General features: G+C 34.8%; 1 protein-coding gene across 1 annotated transcript in view; it reads right to left on the bottom strand.

The window, feature by feature from the left end:
• The window catches only part of SOX5 (SRY-box transcription factor 5), a 395723-nt gene that overhangs the window by 332682 nt on the left and 41898 nt on the right, over positions 1-21143 (bottom strand). Inside the window, exon 3 of the mRNA XM_082665854.1 lies at positions 7743-7974. Coding sequence (XP_082521980.1) covers positions 7743-7974 — 232 coding nt within the window. The remainder of the gene's footprint in view (positions 1-7742; positions 7975-21143) is intronic.

Here is a 21143-nt window from a genome sequence, read left to right on the forward strand (position 1 = left end):
AAACTGAAAGAGAGAGGAAGAAGAGGAGCAAATGAAAAGAATCAAAGGAAGAAAATGAGGTAGAACTGAAAACAAACGTCTAAGATACAGAATGAAGGTTGGTTCCCAAACTTTTGATTATTTTTAACTTCCAAATACAAATGATCATATCATGCAGGTATGAGAATAACAAATGAGATCAAGATGAACACCTATCCCTTCCACAAATTCAGGAACACTATTCAAGTATGCCTCCAGCACTGCTTCCTAGCATTCTTGCTATTTCCAGTATCCTGGCCAAGTATTCCACCATTCTTTCCACTTCATTCAAGGTGGTAACCCAGATTAAAGAACACGAATAACTAAAGTAGCTGTTTTTATTCCTATTAATATGAGGCACATATTTTACAAACTTCCCTACATTTTCCATTAAGACCTTTACAGGGCACTCTGTCTTTAGTATGTTTTCTTATTTTTTTCTTACTTAATTATTTCTTCTGGGAACAAGATATTTATGACAAAAGCAAAACAATCCACAAGTATAAAGTAAAGACTCTGCATCAACAGTAATGATCCAATGTGTATGTATTTTTTGATATCTGGGAACCTAGTAATTTTCTTATGGGAACAACTTCATATTAGTATGTTTCTGATCCCCACAGATGAGATACCTTTCAACTGTGAATCTCCTTAGCACTTGTTAGCCTGTATCAGGGTTCTAATATTTTATATTACAATCTCGTGATTTCTGTGCTTATCTTACCTCCATACTACATAAAAAACTACATGAGGGAACAGCCTAGTTCTTACTCATTTCTGCATCTCTGCTGATAGGTATTCATTGTATATATTTGAGTTGGATCTTTCTGCAAGACCCCTATTAAATGAAAGCCATTAAATTCCATTAGACAAAATCTTCTTAAGCAAGCACATTTTGCCCCATTACCACAGCATTAGAAGTTCTTACTCATTCCCCTGTCACTGCATAGCACTCTGTGAAGAAGCTAACACTAGACCCTCATTAAGTGTCCTGAACTACCTCGCAATTCCCTCATAGCGCTTTTTTTTTTTTCATGTGAGAGTACGTTCATTATTTTCTCAAGGCTTAGTTAGCTTCAAACTCAAAATAGTACTTCAAATACTGTGGACATCATATGAATCAAGGTTTTATGGCAACAGGACAAAACCAGATCTATTGCACAACTTAATCCAGTGGCTTTGATGGACCCCAAACGATTGTTCTTCACATGTCCTCATTCCTTCTAGCCCTGGGGGTAATTTTCAGAAACAATGCAAGTGTAAAGATTGAACCACTTACATTCAAACGCAAGCCTAGGGTTTTATCTAGATAAACAGGTGTGGTATTTTCTGACAACATTTACAGAATAATGTTTGTAACAATGTAATTTCATTGTATGATAAACATCAATTTAGCATAAAAAACAAATTCAAACTTGTCACCATTTTCACCTTGTTTCAATTGAATTGGCCTTGTTCAGATAAGCAAGCCTATCTCTTACAAAAACAACAGTTTATAGATCAAGTGTGTGAAATTGGGTATGTGTGTGTGTAGAATTATACTGCCTACTCTCATAATTTTATACTGCCACACTGCACATATGGTTTCCAAGCTTACTTTATCTGAATCTTTCTGAATCTATTCTCCATGCTATTAAACTGAGCACATTCCACATCATTCAAAAGTAATTACATTTTTGTCTAGAGTGTAGGAGAATGCTCTTTCTAAACAATGAAATTCTCATTATTAGAACTGGCACAATAACCGTACTCGTGTTAACAACAGTATGCATTATACCATCACAATAACTTAGGCTAAGTTTGATGTACAAAGGTAACCAGAAATTTAAGAGCTTATAAAAACCACCATATAAAAATAGGAATCTTTACCATACTATAATTAAGGTCCTATTCTGTGACTTATTTTTAAATAACACATGCAGTTTTCTCTTTTCCTTCTTAAGTTTTCTGAACAGTACTTCACACATAAAATTACCCTAGTCAAACATCGAAAATGCATTACTAACAACTGTCAGATTGTAAGCAAAATTTATATAAAGGTTATTTCAAGACACAGCTATCATATAGCAATTAAAATTATATTGGGTAAATAAAGAATCCTAGGAGTTGACAGTGAGCCTGAGCAAGTAAAAGCCTCTCTCTGTCGTGTGCGCTGAATGAATTCTTGTCAGGGTTTAAGTGTTTAAGGTTGCATTTCATACACTGGAACCTTGCTATAATTTTATACTTGGTTCTCAGTTATATGTCCAGCTTCTATAGAAGATCAACTTAAAAAGACACCTTTTTCTCCTTCTGCTGGACTTTACAAAGAAACTGACTCACATTGAATGCTGCTTTATGATAACTATTGACCCTGTAGTGTTTAAACACATTAACATTAAGATACATCAACTTATTAAACCTAATCAATACATCATAGACCCAGAGTTCTTTAACAATTCCAGGAAAATCTTATCAATATAAGCAGTAATTGAGATAATAGAATATATTATAGCATCACATTTCCAAATCCACTGGATCTTTAAATGCTAAAAAAGTATCTGCAAACATAGTATTTATTTCATTTGAAATTCAGCTGTCTGTAGAGAGAACAACCCAAGTTATTTTTTAATATTGTATTCTTAAAATAAATAACTGTATGCTTTAAGAATCAATCTTGGGAAGCAGCCACTCTTCGGTTATACAAAACTGTTCACTCAACTCAAGAGGAACTTAAATCAAAAGAGAGTTTGGTTGAGATAAAAGAAAACATTTTATGGGGGAAAAAAATAAAACTGATTATTCAGTAACCACAGGTGGTCAAGACTTTCATTTCACATCACATTTGACACTAGAACAACCATCTAACCAGCAGAAGTAGCATGCAGCCAGACACAATGAGCACCAGCATGGCTACCGTAGAGTCCCCTGGCTGCCTCTCATGCTGCTACTTGATTTCTCTTCAGACTTACTCTGTTTCCTTCTGGTGCTCATAAATAATCACATTGACTGACATGAGGAAATGTTCTGGATAGTCTTCTGCATCATGAAATAAATCCATCTATATCAGAACTATCATTAAAGATGAGCCAGGGGGCTTCCCTGGTGGCTCAGTGGTTGAGAGTCTGCCTGCTGATGCAGGGGACACGGGTTCGTGTCCCGGTCCAGGAAGACCCCACATGCCGCGGAGCGGCTGGGCCCGTGAGCCACGGCCGCTGAGCCTGCGCGTCCGGAGCCTGTGCTCCGCAACGGGAGAGGCCACAACAGTGAGAGGCCCGCGTACAGCAAAAAAAAAAAAAAAAAAAAAGAGCCAGAAGAGCCAGAAATTATAGTGTCTCTTGCTTGTCTCTGAAACTCTGAAGTGACAGCCTCCAAACTCCTGTTAAAAAAAGAGGCAGAGGGGACAAGAAGGGTAGATTTGCCCTTCATAAACATAAAGCCCAGGACTGCATTTCCACTCAGGTCATAACCAGACTTGCCAACCTTGCCTTTTAGCTTTCTGAAGATTATATGGGAAGCAAATGTTGCTATCAATTGCTTGGCAAAATTATGAGAGCTTCAGAGAAGGCCCAACAGAAACAGTCTTTTTCATGTTTATAATTATGTGTCTCAATCTTATATTGATTAGAAATCTGACAGTATTTTATAATTATGACATTATTATAATTACATATATAATAGTTATATAATATATATAACTATATATGTTATAATTATAATTATCTGACAGTATTTATATGTGTATAATCTGCTTATGAAAGTTCATCTATAGTGCCTTCTGAACAGTGAGTATAGAAGGAACAGAAGGACTTGTAGTATTTACACCAGTTACAACTGTTTGGGGAGTTACTCTTAGTTAGCCACTTAGGTTATTTCTCCAAAATATTAAGGTAAAAAATACGACTTCAGAAAGGAAGAACTACATCTTTATCTGACCCAATTCCAAACCTTAACACTTGCATACCCTGAATATGAACATAGGACCCTAATTCCCCAAAATCTTTATATGGCAACAGTCATGAGGTGTACAGAACGTCTATCTCAGGAAATATTTTCTAACCTAAATTTTATACTGAAAGCATTTCTCTATAACTTCAAGTCAGCATTAAAGGGATTTCTCAAAAGTTTTACTTTGTCTCTAAACTACGTGGGCAATACAAAATGTAGACCTCTCAACACCTCTCTTTGGAGTATGAATGTCACACATAAACCAGCAATGAAATCTGGAAAGCTGTTTTTTTTTCCATAAATTGAACTCTATGATATAAAAACCATGAAATATTCTCTCTGTTTTCAAAGATATTGAATAGGAAAACAAATAAAGAATGTATTTTACTATTGAAAATAAAAAGACTTGTTATGTGAATACGACAATGGCCTAGTATCCAGAAAAAAATACAAAGAATGTGTTGAATAACAATTCTGTGAATGTATTCAATCATTTTGATAAATGGGTAAAATATATCTTAATCAGCTTAATAGCTGAATATATCATGACTATTGTAACATACTTTCTGCACAGTAGTAGATTCTACTTTAGTTCTAAAATTTCTAGAAAATCAGCATATTCACCATGAATAACATCTTAACAACTTTGTTCAAAACATATTTCCTACTTAATCATCCATATAAACTCTGCCATTTAATCAGTACTCATAAATTAAGTATCTATTATATGCTAGGTATCAGAACTACAAATGTGTATGTGCGTGTGCATGACTGTGCCTTCAAGGAGAAATACAGTGCAGAAAGCCAGACATGTAAACACACAAATTATAATACAGACCACGAGAAAAGACATAAACAAGTACCATGGATAAAAGAATAATGCAGCAACCATTCTGCCTTGGGAAGTCAGTGAAAGCATCTAAAAAGAAGCAATTTTGAACTCAGTCTCGTGGTAGAAACACAATTCACCAGGACTGTAAAATATGAAAAAAAGTTTTCCAGCTAGAAAGAATATGTATGTGTCATTTGAGGCCACCTGGTATGTTTATGAACATATATGAAAATCTTTGCATGACTGAAGCACTGGGTCTATGGCGGGATGTGGCCAAAGAGGAGACAAAAGCCGTATTTTGGCGCTGGTCTATATAGAGTTTCATGCTAAGATAGTTTTAGACTAAACCCTGTAGGCAACAAGGACATACACTAGTTTCCAAAGCGGGATAAATAATCCAACTCTTTTCTCAGGGAAATAAGTCTAGTGGAAGTTGAAAGGAAGACTGGAAAGAGGAGAGGCTGGAAGTTTGAGATCACAGAGGAGACTCTTCAACTGTTAGAGATGAAAAGCTGGTGGAATCAAGAAACTTTTGAGGCAGAAACAAATTTAGAAATCAATTAGATATATAGTAAGAGAAAATATCAGCGCTGATGTCACTAAAACTAAGTTAAATCATTTGTATCCCAAGTGTATTAACTTCAGGAACAGTAGATCTCAGTCTTTTTTGAGCTACAGATTTACTTGAGAATCTGGTGAAAACCAAAATCCTACTCACATGTGTGCACATACAGAATTCTCCAGTCATCTTCAGGAGATCCACAGACCAGAGTTAAGAACTTCTCTCCTAGATAAAGCTGCTTGAGGAAAGGAGTTGTGCCTTATGCAAATCTATTTCCATAGTGCACAACAAAAAACTTGGTACAAAGTAGGCAGTTCATAGGTTTCATTTAGTTAAACTGAATTCTCCATTACAAACCGAATGATTTCATTTCCACTAACACCCTGCATCACAGCATCCACTCATGCCAACTATAGTATGTAATTTAATATACTTTTCTCATACCCATCCTTGAGTATTTAAGATAATTGCTCCTTTATCTTTCTGGTATTCTTCTAGTAATAATTATTTATATTCACTCCTTTAAATGTGTGTGTTTCTGTTTATAACAGTAGTACAGGAAAACCAAACCAAGAAGCACTCTTCATAGGGTACTCCCTGAAAGAAGGCAACGGTCAAAATATTGAGAGGGAAAAAGCATGAGAACTGATGCAATGTCAAACGGGGAATGCGACCTCTCTACCCTGTTGAGCTGCATACTACCATTTTCCCCCTTTCTTTTCCTAGTTTAACCTTTGTGAGAGGAGGCGAAGAAGTTATATCACTGCACGTAACTAACATGAATTCACAGTAGAGGGAAAAAAAGGAGGAATTATGGATTTAATTTACCAAATAAGAGATGATCAGAAAAATTAAATATGTGTGTACTCTTGTGAAGAGCTTATAATGTTTATAAGCATGGAATCCAAAGCCAGACTGCCTGGGTAAACCCTGGTTCTCCCACTTACTAGCTGTGATCTGGAGCAAACTATCTAACCTCAGTGTGCCTCAGTTTCCTCCTCATCTGTAAAGTGGGATTAATGATAACACTTCATTGAATTATTGTGAAGGTTAAACGAGTAATATATGTCACGTGCTTGAAACAACACATCTGTAAAAGCGCTATATAAGTGTTAGTGAAAACATTATTTTCGGTAAGAAAATTTTGGCGCACAGTCAAAAATACCCAGAGAAATTCTGACCTATGAGGCTTAAAATGTTGAATGGCAGTAGTTAAATCTAATGTGAATTATCAAAGAACAGTGTTTATTTCCCAGATATTAGAAGATAATCTGATTCTTCTTGCTGATTTAATTCCACATTGCAGATGTAATGCAATGACATACACAAGTGGGCATATTTCAGGACCGAACATGTTTATGATGTGTAATAATTTCCTAGAGAAGGCCAAAAAAACAAACAAAACAAAAAAAACAAAGGATTTAACAGAATCAGAGCTGTTCTTAAAGGTATGAGGATGTGTGATGAAATATTTTTGTTGGTGTGATCTGGTTCAAATTAACAGCACTGACATCCTTGAAGTAGAAGGGCCACAAAAAATGTGACATCCACCCAAGAAGCCATGTTGAAAAGGCGAGGGTGGCTTTACGGGCACCTAAGTGCCCTGCTACCTTGCTGGCATGCTGATTCTATGCATTTAAGTTCCAAAGAAGAACCTAAAGGCCTCATTTATTTGTTTGTGTGTCTACTGTTTAAGGTTCATCCAAAGATGCTATGCTGCCTTCTTCCCTCTCATCCATGAAACCACAGCTTCATAATCCTCTGCAGTGATCCAGACCCCAGGATGAAGGGCCAGATAAATTATCCTGAGCTCCAAATTCTATAATAGGAGGTACCAGGGAATTACTGAATTATCAGAGCAACAGAGTGAATGAGACTGAGTTAAAAATTAGCGCAGTAACATTAGAAAAGTATTGTCTCTTTGAAACATATTCTTCTGTAATATTCCCAGTACTGTAAGAAACACTGGAATCCAATCTGGGCAAAGCAGAAATTGAAAAAGCACTGATTTATCATGGTGGAAATGTTCAAACTATGTTGCAGCTTTATCTGGAAAAATATTTTCCTAGAAATATTATGATACCTAACTTTCATGAGGACTAATTTTAAATGTGTTACTTTAACATTATTCTTATATTATGTTTTTCCCCTAATTAAGTTGGGAGTGCCTCAAAAGCAGAATTCTTGAAAAACAAAATCAAAACAAAACAAAACAAAAATAGCCTATTTATACTCCCTACTGGAATCAATTTACTTGTTACGAATTTTAAGATGTTAGGAGTGAATCTTGTGTATGGCTATTAAGTAGATGATAATTACAAAGCCTAGGACTGAAGCTAAACTACTAGAGGAGTAGACTGGTCACAAAGTGAGTGTAGGCACAATAGACCATGAGAAACCTACCATTGTATTGTGCTGAGAAGTGGGAGTCCTATGGCCACAAGTCTCTTGCGTCAGCAGAGAAACTGGCTGAAATTCCTCAGAGTGAGGCTTGTTGGGAAAACTCACATGCAAGGGAAGGTGAAAGGCTGGGAGCCCGTCACTCTCCTCTTCTTCCACTTTCTGTCTGCTTGTCACCATGGCTACCTCTCCATCTGCTTCCCCATACGGAGAGGCTGGTCGCTTGGAAGACATCCTGGAAGGAACAAAAGAGGAGAAAATAATGAAACCTCCACATAAATCCTTAATGCCGTTATTGTGTGGTTAGGGGCCATTGTAACAGAAATGCCTTTTTGTGCTGGCAGAGAGCAGGAAACCATCCAAATACCACTGCAAAGCACACGCAATCAGAAACAATGGCCAAGCAGGTAGCAACAGAACAGTGCTTGTTTGTTGTAAGAATAATACACTAATATAGCACTCTCTTGTATTCTGGCTTCTTAAACAAGAGAATTCACCTAAGAACACTGTATAATGAAAGACTGTTCCATTTTAAAGGAAAGAAAAATACCCATCTCATTTTACACTTTGATAGACCTTATTGAAGACAGGACATCTATGAATAGCAAATACTGTTGGCAGTTAAAAGAAGAGAAATAACTAAAATTTCTTTCATCAAAAAATAAAGTAAATGGATGGTTGCCATTATAATGATTTGCATTTTATTAAAAGATTATTATAAAATGTAGAAATATTTGTTATCAGCAAACCTCAGATCACAAAACAAAAAGTTGGATGTTTGTTTAAAGCTTATTAAGAACTGAATAAATTTTACAATCACTGTTAATTCTGAAACATTTGAGGATTTTTCTCTCTCACCTCCCCATCACCCAATTTTGGCATTTAGTTCTAATATAAAATTTGCAAGTAGTAAAAAAGGTAAGAATATAAAACTATTTCAGTTTTACTTCCACAGTTCCATGAAATATTTAGATGTGGATTCTCAGATTTATTTATTCCTTAGAATACCTAAGTAAAAGAAAAAAATCAAATAAGGAAGTTTTGTTTTGATGAGCTAATGCCTATAGGACAATGCACTTAGATAACTGAACAAAAATTAAATATTTTTTTGTACTTGAATCTGGTTGAGAATGTTATCAGAGGTTAAAAAATAAGTGGCAAATATTTTTAGTTAAACATAAGAAATCCTTTTCTTTTCATTAAAAGTTTTACATAGAAGCAGTACAGAGTTAAAATTTTTTATTAAAAAAAAAAAAAAAACCTCTCTTGGATTTACAACTTGACCTGAACTTGAAAAAGCCCTAATTTTTGTTCAGCAAACAAAGAGTGTTTACAGAATCATCCATTCGTACCCTAGACCAGTGGAATAGGAGGCAGGAAAGTTAACTGCCACATCGCTTCCTTCATATATATCACTGATTTTTAAACTTAAAATGTACTACCAGAAAAGGGGCCTCTAATCACCATTGAATAATACTGTTCTTAGTGTTAGACGTTTAAAAAGAAAAGTGTATTCAAGGGCTGAATATATTCTATGAAGATATAATAGCACAGTAGAAAGAAATAAAGGGAATTAAAATACTGATTCTGCTACTTACTACATGTGAGACTTACTTTAATCTCTATTTCAATTTACTCACCTTTAAAGTGAGATGTCATATCTACTTGTAATACTTTTTTGAGAAGAAACTGTTTCCATATGAAAAGTGACTTGTAGAGCACTTTGCTAGGAGTAGACACTCAGTAAACAATAGCTGGTGTTTATTTTACAAAATTTAAAACTACAGTGTGACCCACCCCCCTCAAAAACAGAGAAGACAAAAAAAAAACCTCCAAAATAACAATGCAGATTGCCTTCTAAGACTTAAAACTGTAAAATCAACATGAAATACACAGTCTCCCAACAGAGAAATGCTCCCTGGCCAGTCATACTTGACAGTAAACTGATCAAATGTATTAGCAAGTGTTAAAGAAAAAATGTTAATAGCAGGGGTCTTGATCAGCTGAATAACAGAGGAAAAGGAGGAAATGATAGTGGTTACCATGTAAACACTGTTTAAAGGAGAAGCAGACTGGGCCAGCACATTTCAGGTATCTTTAGTTCTGATCTCATTACCAAGGTTTACTCCAAGTATACTCTAAGTATGTAGAAGGAGTAAGGGGCTGGACTTAACAGACTTAGAAAAGTCTTAGTCTTGTTGGCGACACCATATCTATCACCAAATTGATAGATTAAACTATACATAGTAACTCTTAACACTAGAGAGATTTAACTACCACTGTTTTGTTTCCACGCTCTCCAAGTGAACCTCTGATTCCCGTAAAGAGAATGGAGTAACAGAACAGACTTAAAATACGTAAGGTCTTTGAGAAGTGATCTATCAGATTAAATCAATAAAGAGACTTTTAATTATTTCTTGGTTTCACATGAAGCTTGACTACAAGGAGATCATTCATTTATTACATAAACCATAGTATTTAGGGTCTGTGTGGGCATTACTATTCTTGCTGGAATTAACAGTCTGGTATTTTGGAGCCTACCTCAGTCTTACGTATAATCAGTCTCTTAACGGTCTGAAAATTCCAGGCTATTATCCAGAGTCAGTTTCTGGGTTATCAAAGCAGAAAGCTAGATTAGCTGCCTTTTCCTAAGTTAATACAATTCTATGACTTTCAGAAAGCATGACCTTTTTGCTGACTTCTATTTCATTAACATCATTATTAATAATGATTATGAAAATTAAATGTCTAAAAGTCTAAAAGACATAAGGTATATAAGGTAGATAGTTAAGATATTGCTATTTTCAAGACTTCTAGTTCTTTCAATATCTAAATTATCTTTATATCCAACTGGATAAACAGTCTCTCCATTTACATATCACTCTATGGAGAAAAACGTATAAGGTCTAAAACACCATGAAGGAGGCATGGTGCCAAAAGGCAAATTGATCCTAAAATATTACATATTTCATCTTTATTTCAACTCCATTTTCAGAGACTTATAGAATGCTCTTAAATGTGTTGGACTTAAGAGTATTTTTATGCAGTTCAGGTAAAAGATTTCTTAAAGATTTTTTAAATTATTAGAATAAAAATGACTGTGGTTACAGTTCAGTAATAGGCTAGAAAATGAGGAAAAAGTAAAATACGTAAATTATGTAAAGAGCTATCAATCTGTTGGCTACATCATCCATGTTTAGTCTACCAAAGTTTGTCTACCAAAGGGTTTCATTTTGGATAGAAGAAAGTCTCAATTTAAAAAAAAACATTAAGGAGGCACTGAGAATTTCCATGCATTGTCTGTGTGGGATATGTAGGGTTCCAATACCTGCAGCTTCCACTACACGTCTGTGCTACAGTCCAAGGACACCTTAGAACAACTTGAGTATCTAGGCTGAGCTATGCTCTTCTGTATTCATTCAGAGATGATTTTTGTCATTCCTGTGGTAGGTGCTAGACCTACCAACGAACAAAACTCAGACTTCAAAGAACCTGACATGAGACTGACAAATACAATCTAGTGTGAAACTAACTTCTGGAGTTAGTTTATAACTCTCACTACTATAGTTTATAATAGTAGTCTTTAACTCACTTTTTTGTGTGTGGACAAGAAAATCTTCTTGAAAGAACTGATGTCTAATTCCAGGACCAAAGGGAATCTTTAAATCATCAACAACCCTTTACTCACTACCTACTATGTGCAAGACTATTCTCTAATGGGAATAAAAAAGTGTAATTCAGGGTCTCTGCTTTAAAAGCTTATGAATGGGACTTCCCTGGTAGCGCAGTGGTTAAGAATCCACCTGCCAATGCAGGGGACATGGGTTTGAGCCCTGGTCCGGAAAGATCCCACATGCCGCAGAGCAACTAAGCCCGTGCGCCACAATTACTGAGCCTGCGTGCCTAGAGCCCGTGCTCCACAACAAGAGAAGCCACCGCAGTGAGAAGCATGCTCATCGCAAGAAGAGTAGCCCCAGCTAGCCGCAACTAGAGAAAGCCCACGCTCAGCAACGAAGACCCAATGAAGCCAAAAAAATAATAAAATAAAATAAAAAGCTTATGAACTGTTTGTGAAAATTTTAAATAAAACGAGAAATAATGATGAAAGACAGTTCAGGTTAAGGGCCAAATGACATTATAATTAAGCACCCGAGGGCTTCATGAAGGCCAAAGGATTGTGAAATGCTTCAGGGAATCACTGAACAGTTGGATTTTGAGGGAAAAGAAGGACAAACAGAAACCTTGGGATAAAATGGAGATGGAACCTTACGTAGGAAGTCATGATAAAAGAAAAGATGCAGAGATGGTTTTAGGATGTATAATATAAATTTAAGTTTCAAGCTTACTTAGGAAAAGGGGAGACACAGGAATATAGACTAAATCCCATTTCTAGTCTATAACATTCCTGGAGTTGCTGAGTTACATGAATGTAATAGATAAGAAAGAGACTCCCTTGTAAGGGGCAACTTGGTCTTACAAGGAGTCACTTTTCCTTCAGCTGTCCCTGTAGAAATCTGCACAATCAGGCTACTCTAGTCCATACGTGAAAGTAATTTTAAAACTACTGGAGTCCTTTGCTATTGGCTAAAGGCTATGTAAATAGGATGTCCCCAACTGTATTCAGATATATGTAGCAAACTTAGGGGTAGAGTAAATAAAAGACGTAATAAGACTGCAACAGAAATCTAAACCAGTGGTTTTCAACTTTGAATACACATTGGAACTATACGGAGAGGTTTAAAAAAATACTGCTGCCTGGGTCCCACTGCCAGACATTTTGATGTTATTGGTTTCAGAATGCACACAGGGTATCAGAAATTTTTAAAGCTTCCAGGTGATTCTAATGCACAGTTAAGGTTGCAGACCCACTGTGCTAGTCAGAATAATGCCTCTCACCGAAGATGTCCAAATCCTAATCCCTGAAACCTGTGAATATGTTTCCTTATAAGGCAAAGGGACTTTGCAGCTATGATTAAGTTAAGGATCTTGGGATAAGGAGACGATCCTGGATATTCTGGGTGGACCAAAAGTAATCACAAAGATCCTTATAAGGGTGGGAGGCAGGAGGATCAGAGTGAGAGAGAGAGAGATTGGAAGATACCATGTGGCTGGCTTTGAAAATGGATGATGCGGTCGTGAGCCTCTTAGGAGGTAGAAAAGGTAATGAAACAAACTCCCCCCTAGAGCCTCTAGAAAGAATGAGCTTTGCCAACACCTTGAATGTAAGACTTCTAACCTCTAGAACTGTTAAGTGAAAACATCTGTATTGTTTAATGCACTAGACTTGTGATGATTTGTTACAACAGCAACAGGAGACTAATTCACCACTAACTTAAATATATTTCTTTCATACTTGGTATTTTCTCAATCTGAAGTCCTCCTACCCCATATATACACTTTCTTGTTCCCTCACTTCATTTAGTTTTCTGCTCCAACATCCTTTCTCAGCCTTTATCACCTGACATATTTAATTATTTTATTTCTTTGCTTATCTGTCTCTCCCACTATGAGATCCAGGAGGGCAGACTTTAGTTTTGTCCACCAGCTACTTACCCAGGACTTATAATCCTTTCTGAAAATAGTAGTCTTTCGATCAGTATGTGTTTAATGAAAGCTACTAATTAAAACCAGCAACTCTCTTACTATTCTCTAACTGTAGATAGTTGTAAGATCTACTCTTACAGGACAAGTATGCTTAGAAAATGCTTTAATATTGTCAGAAAAAACAGGAAATCCAGCTCAGTGATAACACTATATTTCTTTTCAATAATTTCTATGTAAAGGAATTGGTAAACCTTGTTTAATCAGGTTTCTTAAGTACTTTTAAAAATATCCTACAGTTCTTTTTAAAATGTAATAAGTAAAAGACTATAAAAGTGAAGTAACTTTATAAAAACTGTTACAGAGTTAATTATTAATAGGTCTATTATTGAGGAATCATCTACTTACTGCCTTAAACTTAACTCTTGTCTGCTCAGGATATTTTCTTTGCTGCAATTATTCTGGAAAATGACAACATGGACAAGGTCAAAGAAATGTGTATGTGGAACAAGCACAAAATGGAAGACTTAGAATGGGAACTGCTTTCTGTATATAATAGTTACCCTTTAAAGTTTCTGTATTTCTCTAAACATTTTAACCTTTGACTAGTTAATTCAGAGATAAAGTCCTAGGAAGCAGTGCCTTCTACTGGTTATTCTTTTGGAATGATAATATTGTTTCCTTTAAGGTTTGCAGTTATGCATAAAAAACTATAAAAAATAATTATCTCTAAAAAAACAAACTAAAATCCCAGGTTGTATAGTATACAAAGCCTTCCCTAACCACCATGGTTGAAGTGGCTTTTCCCCACCTCAAACTATATCATCAACTCTTGCTAGAGGCCACCTGAAAAAACTGAACATCAGTATAACCTATGACATTGATTCAATAGCTTATTTTTTTTTTCCCTATCTTCTTATTAGTATCTAAAACTAGAACACAAGATTTTAACAAGTACAGGTCTGTTTTTGACCACTTCATGTGATTTTTCCGAGCTGAACATGTCTTTCCAAATTGTATTTTTTCCCTAAATAGTCTAATCCTCTATACTGAATGAATTACAATTAATTATATGGCAGCACAATTCCTAGTACATAGTTGGCACTCAATGTATTTTTATATGAGTAAATGAATGAATTGCCTGAGTGTCAATTTTGTGTCAGGCAAGTTACCTTTGTGTTATGGAGGAAACAGGCAACTTAGATATGAAGAGCCTTCTGGTTTACTTTTAAGGATATACTGTAGAGATGGAAAGAGAAGACATATATCCACTCATTCACACATTCATTCATGGAAGAACATTTATTGAAAGATTATCATGTGCTTATAGATAGAAATATGATTAAGAAATCCAGAAAGAATATTTTAATGTAAATGGCTTTTTATAAATATGAGTACTATGGGGGATAGATAATAGAGAGATAATGTCCTGCTTGAAATAATCAGAGAATGCTTCCTACATATCAGGAGAATTCAACAGGGCAGTGAAGGATGGATCAGAATCAAATAGACACAGAGAAGAGAAGATTCCAGATAGGAGAAATGACATTAGCAAATTAAAGAAATTTATAGAATGATACAGGATAGTGAGTAGAATGGTTTGGTTCAAGCAGTAGATTCCAGGAGGAGTAAAAGCAGATAAGGATGGAAGGTAGGTACCAGATGATAGTGATTCTGGCTAAATCCTAACAATTGTGAACGGCTACACCAAATGTGAAATTGATACTGAAGGTATAAGGAAACTGGAGATGATTTCTGAGCTACACAGTAACGTAATCAAAACTACATTTTAGGAAGAAAATCCCTCAGAAATTAGTAACTGATAGAAGTTTGAGGGTGGAAACCAGAGAAGGGGAATGAGTGGGTGAGATAACTCAAGGATAAACAGATTACTTGACTGTGTAATTTACAGAACAATACTGCTAATAAGAAAAATACATAAATTAGAAAGAAAGGTCAACTTGGAGACAAATATTAAATTCAGTTTTAGAAAAAAATCCTTGTTGATTGGAGGATTTTAAAAAGAAATAGCAGATAATCAGAAAACGTGGGACTTCTGTGGAAGTAACTCAGTGTAATCTTTTAAACACAGGTAGAAAGTTAACCAATAATTGTAATTATTTCTCATTGACTTCCTCCACAATGTTCTGATTCAGTATTTTTATTATTCTTGCTTTATAAAAAAGAAAACTGAGTCATAAAGTGGTTAAATATCTTTTGTTACACTATTCGGTCTTTGCACTATAATAAACAGCAGTTCAAGAACAGAACTGTCTCTCCAAGAGAAAAATAGAGAGAAAACAGAGAATTGGGGGGGGGGGATTCTGAATTTTGTAGTCCATCAAACTTTGGGAGACCAGTATATGAAAAGGACTGAGCACAGAAGACAGATAAAGAGAAGTCAAAGTGATATACAAAAAATGTAATTATTCTCTAAACAATTCTATAAAACTAAACATTCAGAATATGAACTTTAAAAATTCTGGACCATGACGTTTATTTAATTTATAACTTCCATTGGTTGCTCTCCTAAATACTCACTTTTAATATTCACCCCCTCATGTTAAATTTTAAGCATGGCAGAACACATTTCAAAAACAACTAAAATATTTCAAAGGATGCATCTTCTTTTACAAAAGAAAAATTACAAAATAAAATAAAAATTGGTAATCCTTCATATCCAAAGATTATACTACTTTTCTAGAAGTTATGTGTCACTAGTTTTTCTAGTAATAAAACTACTTGTTCAGAACATTTACATTTATCTGGTTGCTTTTGTAATTAAAGTTATTGTGAGAAGGTTAATCAAGATTAGGAATTAAACTACTGTTTTTCAAAGATTTTTTTCACAATAGAATGTTACCTATTCCACATGGGGAATCAACATAGACATTTAGCATGAATGGACAGGTTTTAATTCATATGAATGAAAATACCAACACTCCTTTGTGACTTATAGATTTACACAAACTTAGCATATCATTTTATTAAAGAAAAAAATCAGTTTCATTATTTTTATCTATAAATCTCAACTATTATTATTTATATCTTATGGTTTATGCTTTCTTTTTCCCTCTTCCATGTTTTGATCATCTTCATTTTCCCACTAAGTGTAGAGTCAGCTGGGTGTTTACCCTGTGAATTCTATGTAAACTCTGTAACCAAGTCTGTCATATATAATATTCAGAGGTCTTTTAGATAGAAAATTGATTTGTGGTAAACATGTAGTCTTTCAAGTGTTTACATTTTTCTTCTCTTTTCTATAAATTTTCTTTGCCATCAGTTTCCCTTATAGAACATGCCAATCTATACTCTCTATCCATTGCTTCCCACATACAAAGACCACATTCATTATACTGTTTTTTAGAAGCATGAACAAGTTCATCAGGTCCTGGCATACACTATAAATGGAAGCAGAAACACAGATTTCATAGAAATATAAAAACAGACAACATAGGGTAATAAATAAGACTAGATTCCCCTGTAAGCTTTACTATATGCATTTCACCAGAAACTTATTTCTACTAGTACTTACAAACACAATTTACCACAACATTGAAATCTAAAAACAAAAGCAATTTTTGAGCTATAGCTACTTAAGAATAAATTTATTATTCTGTTTTGAAATATAATTTGAATTTACAGAAAATTTAATAAATGTTACAAAAGTTTAAACTGTACTTAAAACTGTGTTAATTAAAAATGTTGTAGTCACCAAGAATTTTCAAAGTGACCTTTACCAGGGCTGATCCCCGTGTTTACCTTGTCATATGTTTGGTTTCTGAGATGCTCTCTTCACTGAGATCACGTAGTTCCTTATGCTCTTCCCTTCTCTCTGATAAGAAGAGCACCACTCTGAACTGCTTCACCACCTTTCTGCCTTCTCTTTACTAGCATCCCTCTCTCACCGAATAGTTTTCCCCAGCCTTGTCCAGTCAGAGAAAGAGGAGAGGATAAGAAGAGAAAAAATGAAGAGGTAGAGAGTTTTCAGAGGAAAAGGAAAAGGAAAAAGTATCAGAAATTACAGAGAGAGAAGTAAAGACTCAGAAACAGAACTTAATTCTTGTCAATATCTGAAAGAAATGAGTTCCTCTTTATTAGTTGGACACAAGATATTTCAGAATTGAAATAAATGGACCTAAAGTATGCAATAAAACGAACTTTAAAATGTCCATTTGTTTTTGTGTTCTAAATGAGAGAGACAAATACCGAAGGTAAACATTTAGAAACAGTTTATGATAGCAAAATTGCAGGCTACAATGATTCAGAATTCAAAATTTGATTCCTTTTCTACTTTCTTTTACTGTCTCACTAATTGTAATCACTAAAAATTGACTCCAAAGTTAGACCACATGTTATTGGATGAAGATCACAAGAAAATTTTCTAAATAAGAAGATTGCTTTATTATGAGTAACCTAATAGCTGGGCTCTAGAGCCAAAACTTACCTAAATAAATGTAACTGCCAGCTAAAACTTACCATTTTATGTTTTACCATTTTATGCTTTAATTTTAAAGTTAAGTGCCTACAACAAAAGTATTCCTGATAAATAAAAAGGTAGAAAGAGTATTAAATTTAAACTCTATTCTAATCATTCTATAATGTTCTAATACTTAGAAAAAATAGAGTTCATTATAAGTCTGATAAGACTGAAAGAAAACTGGTTAGGCAAACTTTTATGGCTCCAAGATACAGTCATTTTCATAAAGAGAAGAGCTAGTAAACGTTTTTACAGAACTCTGTATTCTTTTCAAGAACAATTATCAAAACTTTTCTCATCATTTACAGCCCAAGAATATGGTAATAAGCATTTTTTACTTTAAAAAACCCTAACTTTGACTTGTTCAATAATTGCTAAAATTTAATTTCCTTATCTCAAAAACAGTAACACCTATACTTGAGTTATTAAACATTTGATCAGATTCTTTTTAATCACCAAATACACTACATTTCAGCCAATCTACTTCAAGAAAACGATAGAAATGGTTAAGACCTTTAAATGTTGAAGAGAAATTTCTTTTACGTTGTAGGTAAAATGACCAAATTAATGAGTCTGGAAGAAAAAAAACCATAAATACTAATCTGTTGTAAATTATTTAATTTGTGTATTGTTACACATATGTCATTAATCAGAAACAAACAGAAAAATAATGTTTAACCTTCAGCTACCTACAAGTTAAAAATGTTAAAAGTCCTTGTGTTCTGATTATTTAAAAATTATTTGAAATAATCTAGCATTAAGATTTGTGGTTCTGAAACTTGTTATTATAGTTAGAGAGGGTATACTCTTTAAGGAAATAAAAAGCTTTTTTCCATTTGAGCATGGGTTTAGCTCTAAGTCCACAGGATGTGGAGGGATGATTTAAATTTTACATCAAAATTGTGACTGCACTAGACTTTTTTCCCCTTTCTCAAGGGAGGCATTGTTCTTGCCTTTCCATAACCAGGCGTGACAGCGCCAGACTGGAGTCACAAGGCTGGTCTCTGAGTCAGCGTGAAAGTGCTCACCTCCTGAGTTTCCCCAGATGCTCGGCTCCTTGTGAGTCTGAAAGCCGAGCACTGAGTAGCCACACACTCCATTCCTGGGACAGATACAGGATTAAAGGGGAAAATCTAGGGATTAACAAAAGCTATCTCTTCCTATACACCTTGTAAAACTCTTTTATTAATAATAAGAAGTAACAACAAAAAATGAGTACCATTTTTCTGAATCAAAAGTTGGGACAAATTGTCTAACAAGTAATTGTATGCTTTGAGTTAGAGAAATAAAGTCTAAAAAATCAGAAGCCTGTTGAAATTTTCTGAGACACATGGTTGCCACATGTATAAATTTCAGGTTATACTTAGTTGGATAGAATAGTGGAAGAATAATGTATGAGATGTATATCCATTCTCAAGATCTCTAAGAAGGTATCTTTAAAAGCTGTCTGTAGAATACCTGTGAAGGACAATCTTTTCTGCTCTCTATCAGAACAATTGCTAGTGAAACAGGGAGTAATTCAATTCCTATTGTTCTATCCTTGACCTTTTAGAGAAGTTTGAGAGGTGTCTTTGTGCGTGTGTGTGTGTGTGTATGTGTGTGTGTGTGTGTGTGTGTGTGAGAGAGAGAGAGAGAGAGAGAGAGAGAGAGAAAGAGAAGAAGAAGAAGAAGAAGAAAAAGAAGAAAAAAGAGGAGGAAGAGAGAAAAGACATTTACTGTCAAATTATATATTAATGGGCCTTAATATTCCATCTTTTTTTACAGAACCTCTCTATTAAGGATTAGACAGGACCATTTTAATTTAACCATAATCATATGCTAACAACTTTCATTTACTATATAACTCAAAACTATTTGGTTGAAAGTTGTATGTATTTTGAAGGAAAAAATAAAGAAGTATAAACAAACTTCTGCCAATTCATTAATTCATAAAAAATAAAGAAAAAAAGCCAAAGAAAATGTATTTCTAAATATTACTACTACAATGAGTAGTACTAATGTCTTAATTATTGTTTTCTAAAATAATGCCAATTTTCTTCATGTTTACCTCACGAGGATGTATGTGTGTCTACATAAGTTCACATATATACATGTGGACATGTTGGTAACAACCTATAAAAAGTTCACCCTATCTATCGTATTCATCGTAAAAGAAGATAGCATTTCATTCATGAACATCACTGGTCAGGTAAGGTGCATATGTCCAAAAAAAAATCAGTTTGAAATCTTTTCCACAATAATATCATTAAGTACTTATTTTGAGCGCCCCCCCCGCCCCCCGCACCGTCTCCTTATCTGCATGCGCTTCCTCTCACCGTGTCCACCCCCGCTCTTGCTCTCTCTCCCCTCTCACGTTACTGGCTAAGTCTAAATAAATAGCAAATTGTTCCATAATCAAAAGTGACTTATTCTTAGCATGGTAGATGTCTTGAAATAAAATCTGTGGCATGTTTAATTTATTTAGGATCTAATAATGATGACAAAAATAATTAAGTAACCAGTCTAGTTTTAATTTCTTTTGTTTTCAAAGGTCACTGTGAAATCGAGCAAGTTAAGCTTTCAAATGCAAGCCTCTAGAGAACGGTGTGTTGCTTTTCCCCAACGGAAACAAGAAAGGAGGCTCACAGCTAAAAGGAGGACTGAACATCAGCGTCAGATTGCTTGAGAATGACTGTCGAAGTAGTCCAGTGAAGAAAAATATTATGACCCCTACCCTCTTTGGAATCCAAATAACCCTGACAAGAAAAAGTTTATACACTGCTCAACTCTGGTCAATTTAGGGGACTCATCCTTTCTCTCCATGCCCAATATAGACTTGGTTCCAGCCTGTTTCTACAACAGCTGTTGAAAATGAACAAAGTAGAAAATATTTATGTTATATTCAAAAGAGACAGCAAAGAACATATATACAGTGCACAGAGCTTTCCTAGGACAACAGCTTCTGATGTGAGAGACAGGCACACTAGGCAAAGACAAATTTTCTGAACTTCACGGCAAGATGAAGAATTTGCCATTATAATCTTGAGAAGTCCACAAATAAGGTGCAGTGCCAAAGACGATGAGCATCTATCAACCCAAACTCCAAAACAGCGGGATGCAGCTATGGTCGATGTTGTAAGAATGCTGAGCCTCTTCGTTTGGTTCCTTTCATGCCAAAGCTTCTTTGCTTGGATGAATATGAATTAAATCCATAAGCTTTCTTATTTTTCTAGCTTGACCTCTAAACTCATTTTACATCTTAACTGTTTATCTTCTTCCCCCATTAATCTTTCTGGTTTTAGCACATTCCCTGTTGTTTTTAGGGGGAAAAAAAAAAACTTTAAAAGTATGGTTCATATTGCCACTGTGGACGAGTTAGGAATGATAGCTCTTTTCTATAAATG

Source organism: Grampus griseus, assembly GCF_964374135.1.
Source record: "Grampus griseus genome assembly, chromosome: 11".
Lineage (NCBI taxonomy): Eukaryota > Metazoa > Chordata > Mammalia > Artiodactyla > Delphinidae > Grampus > Grampus griseus.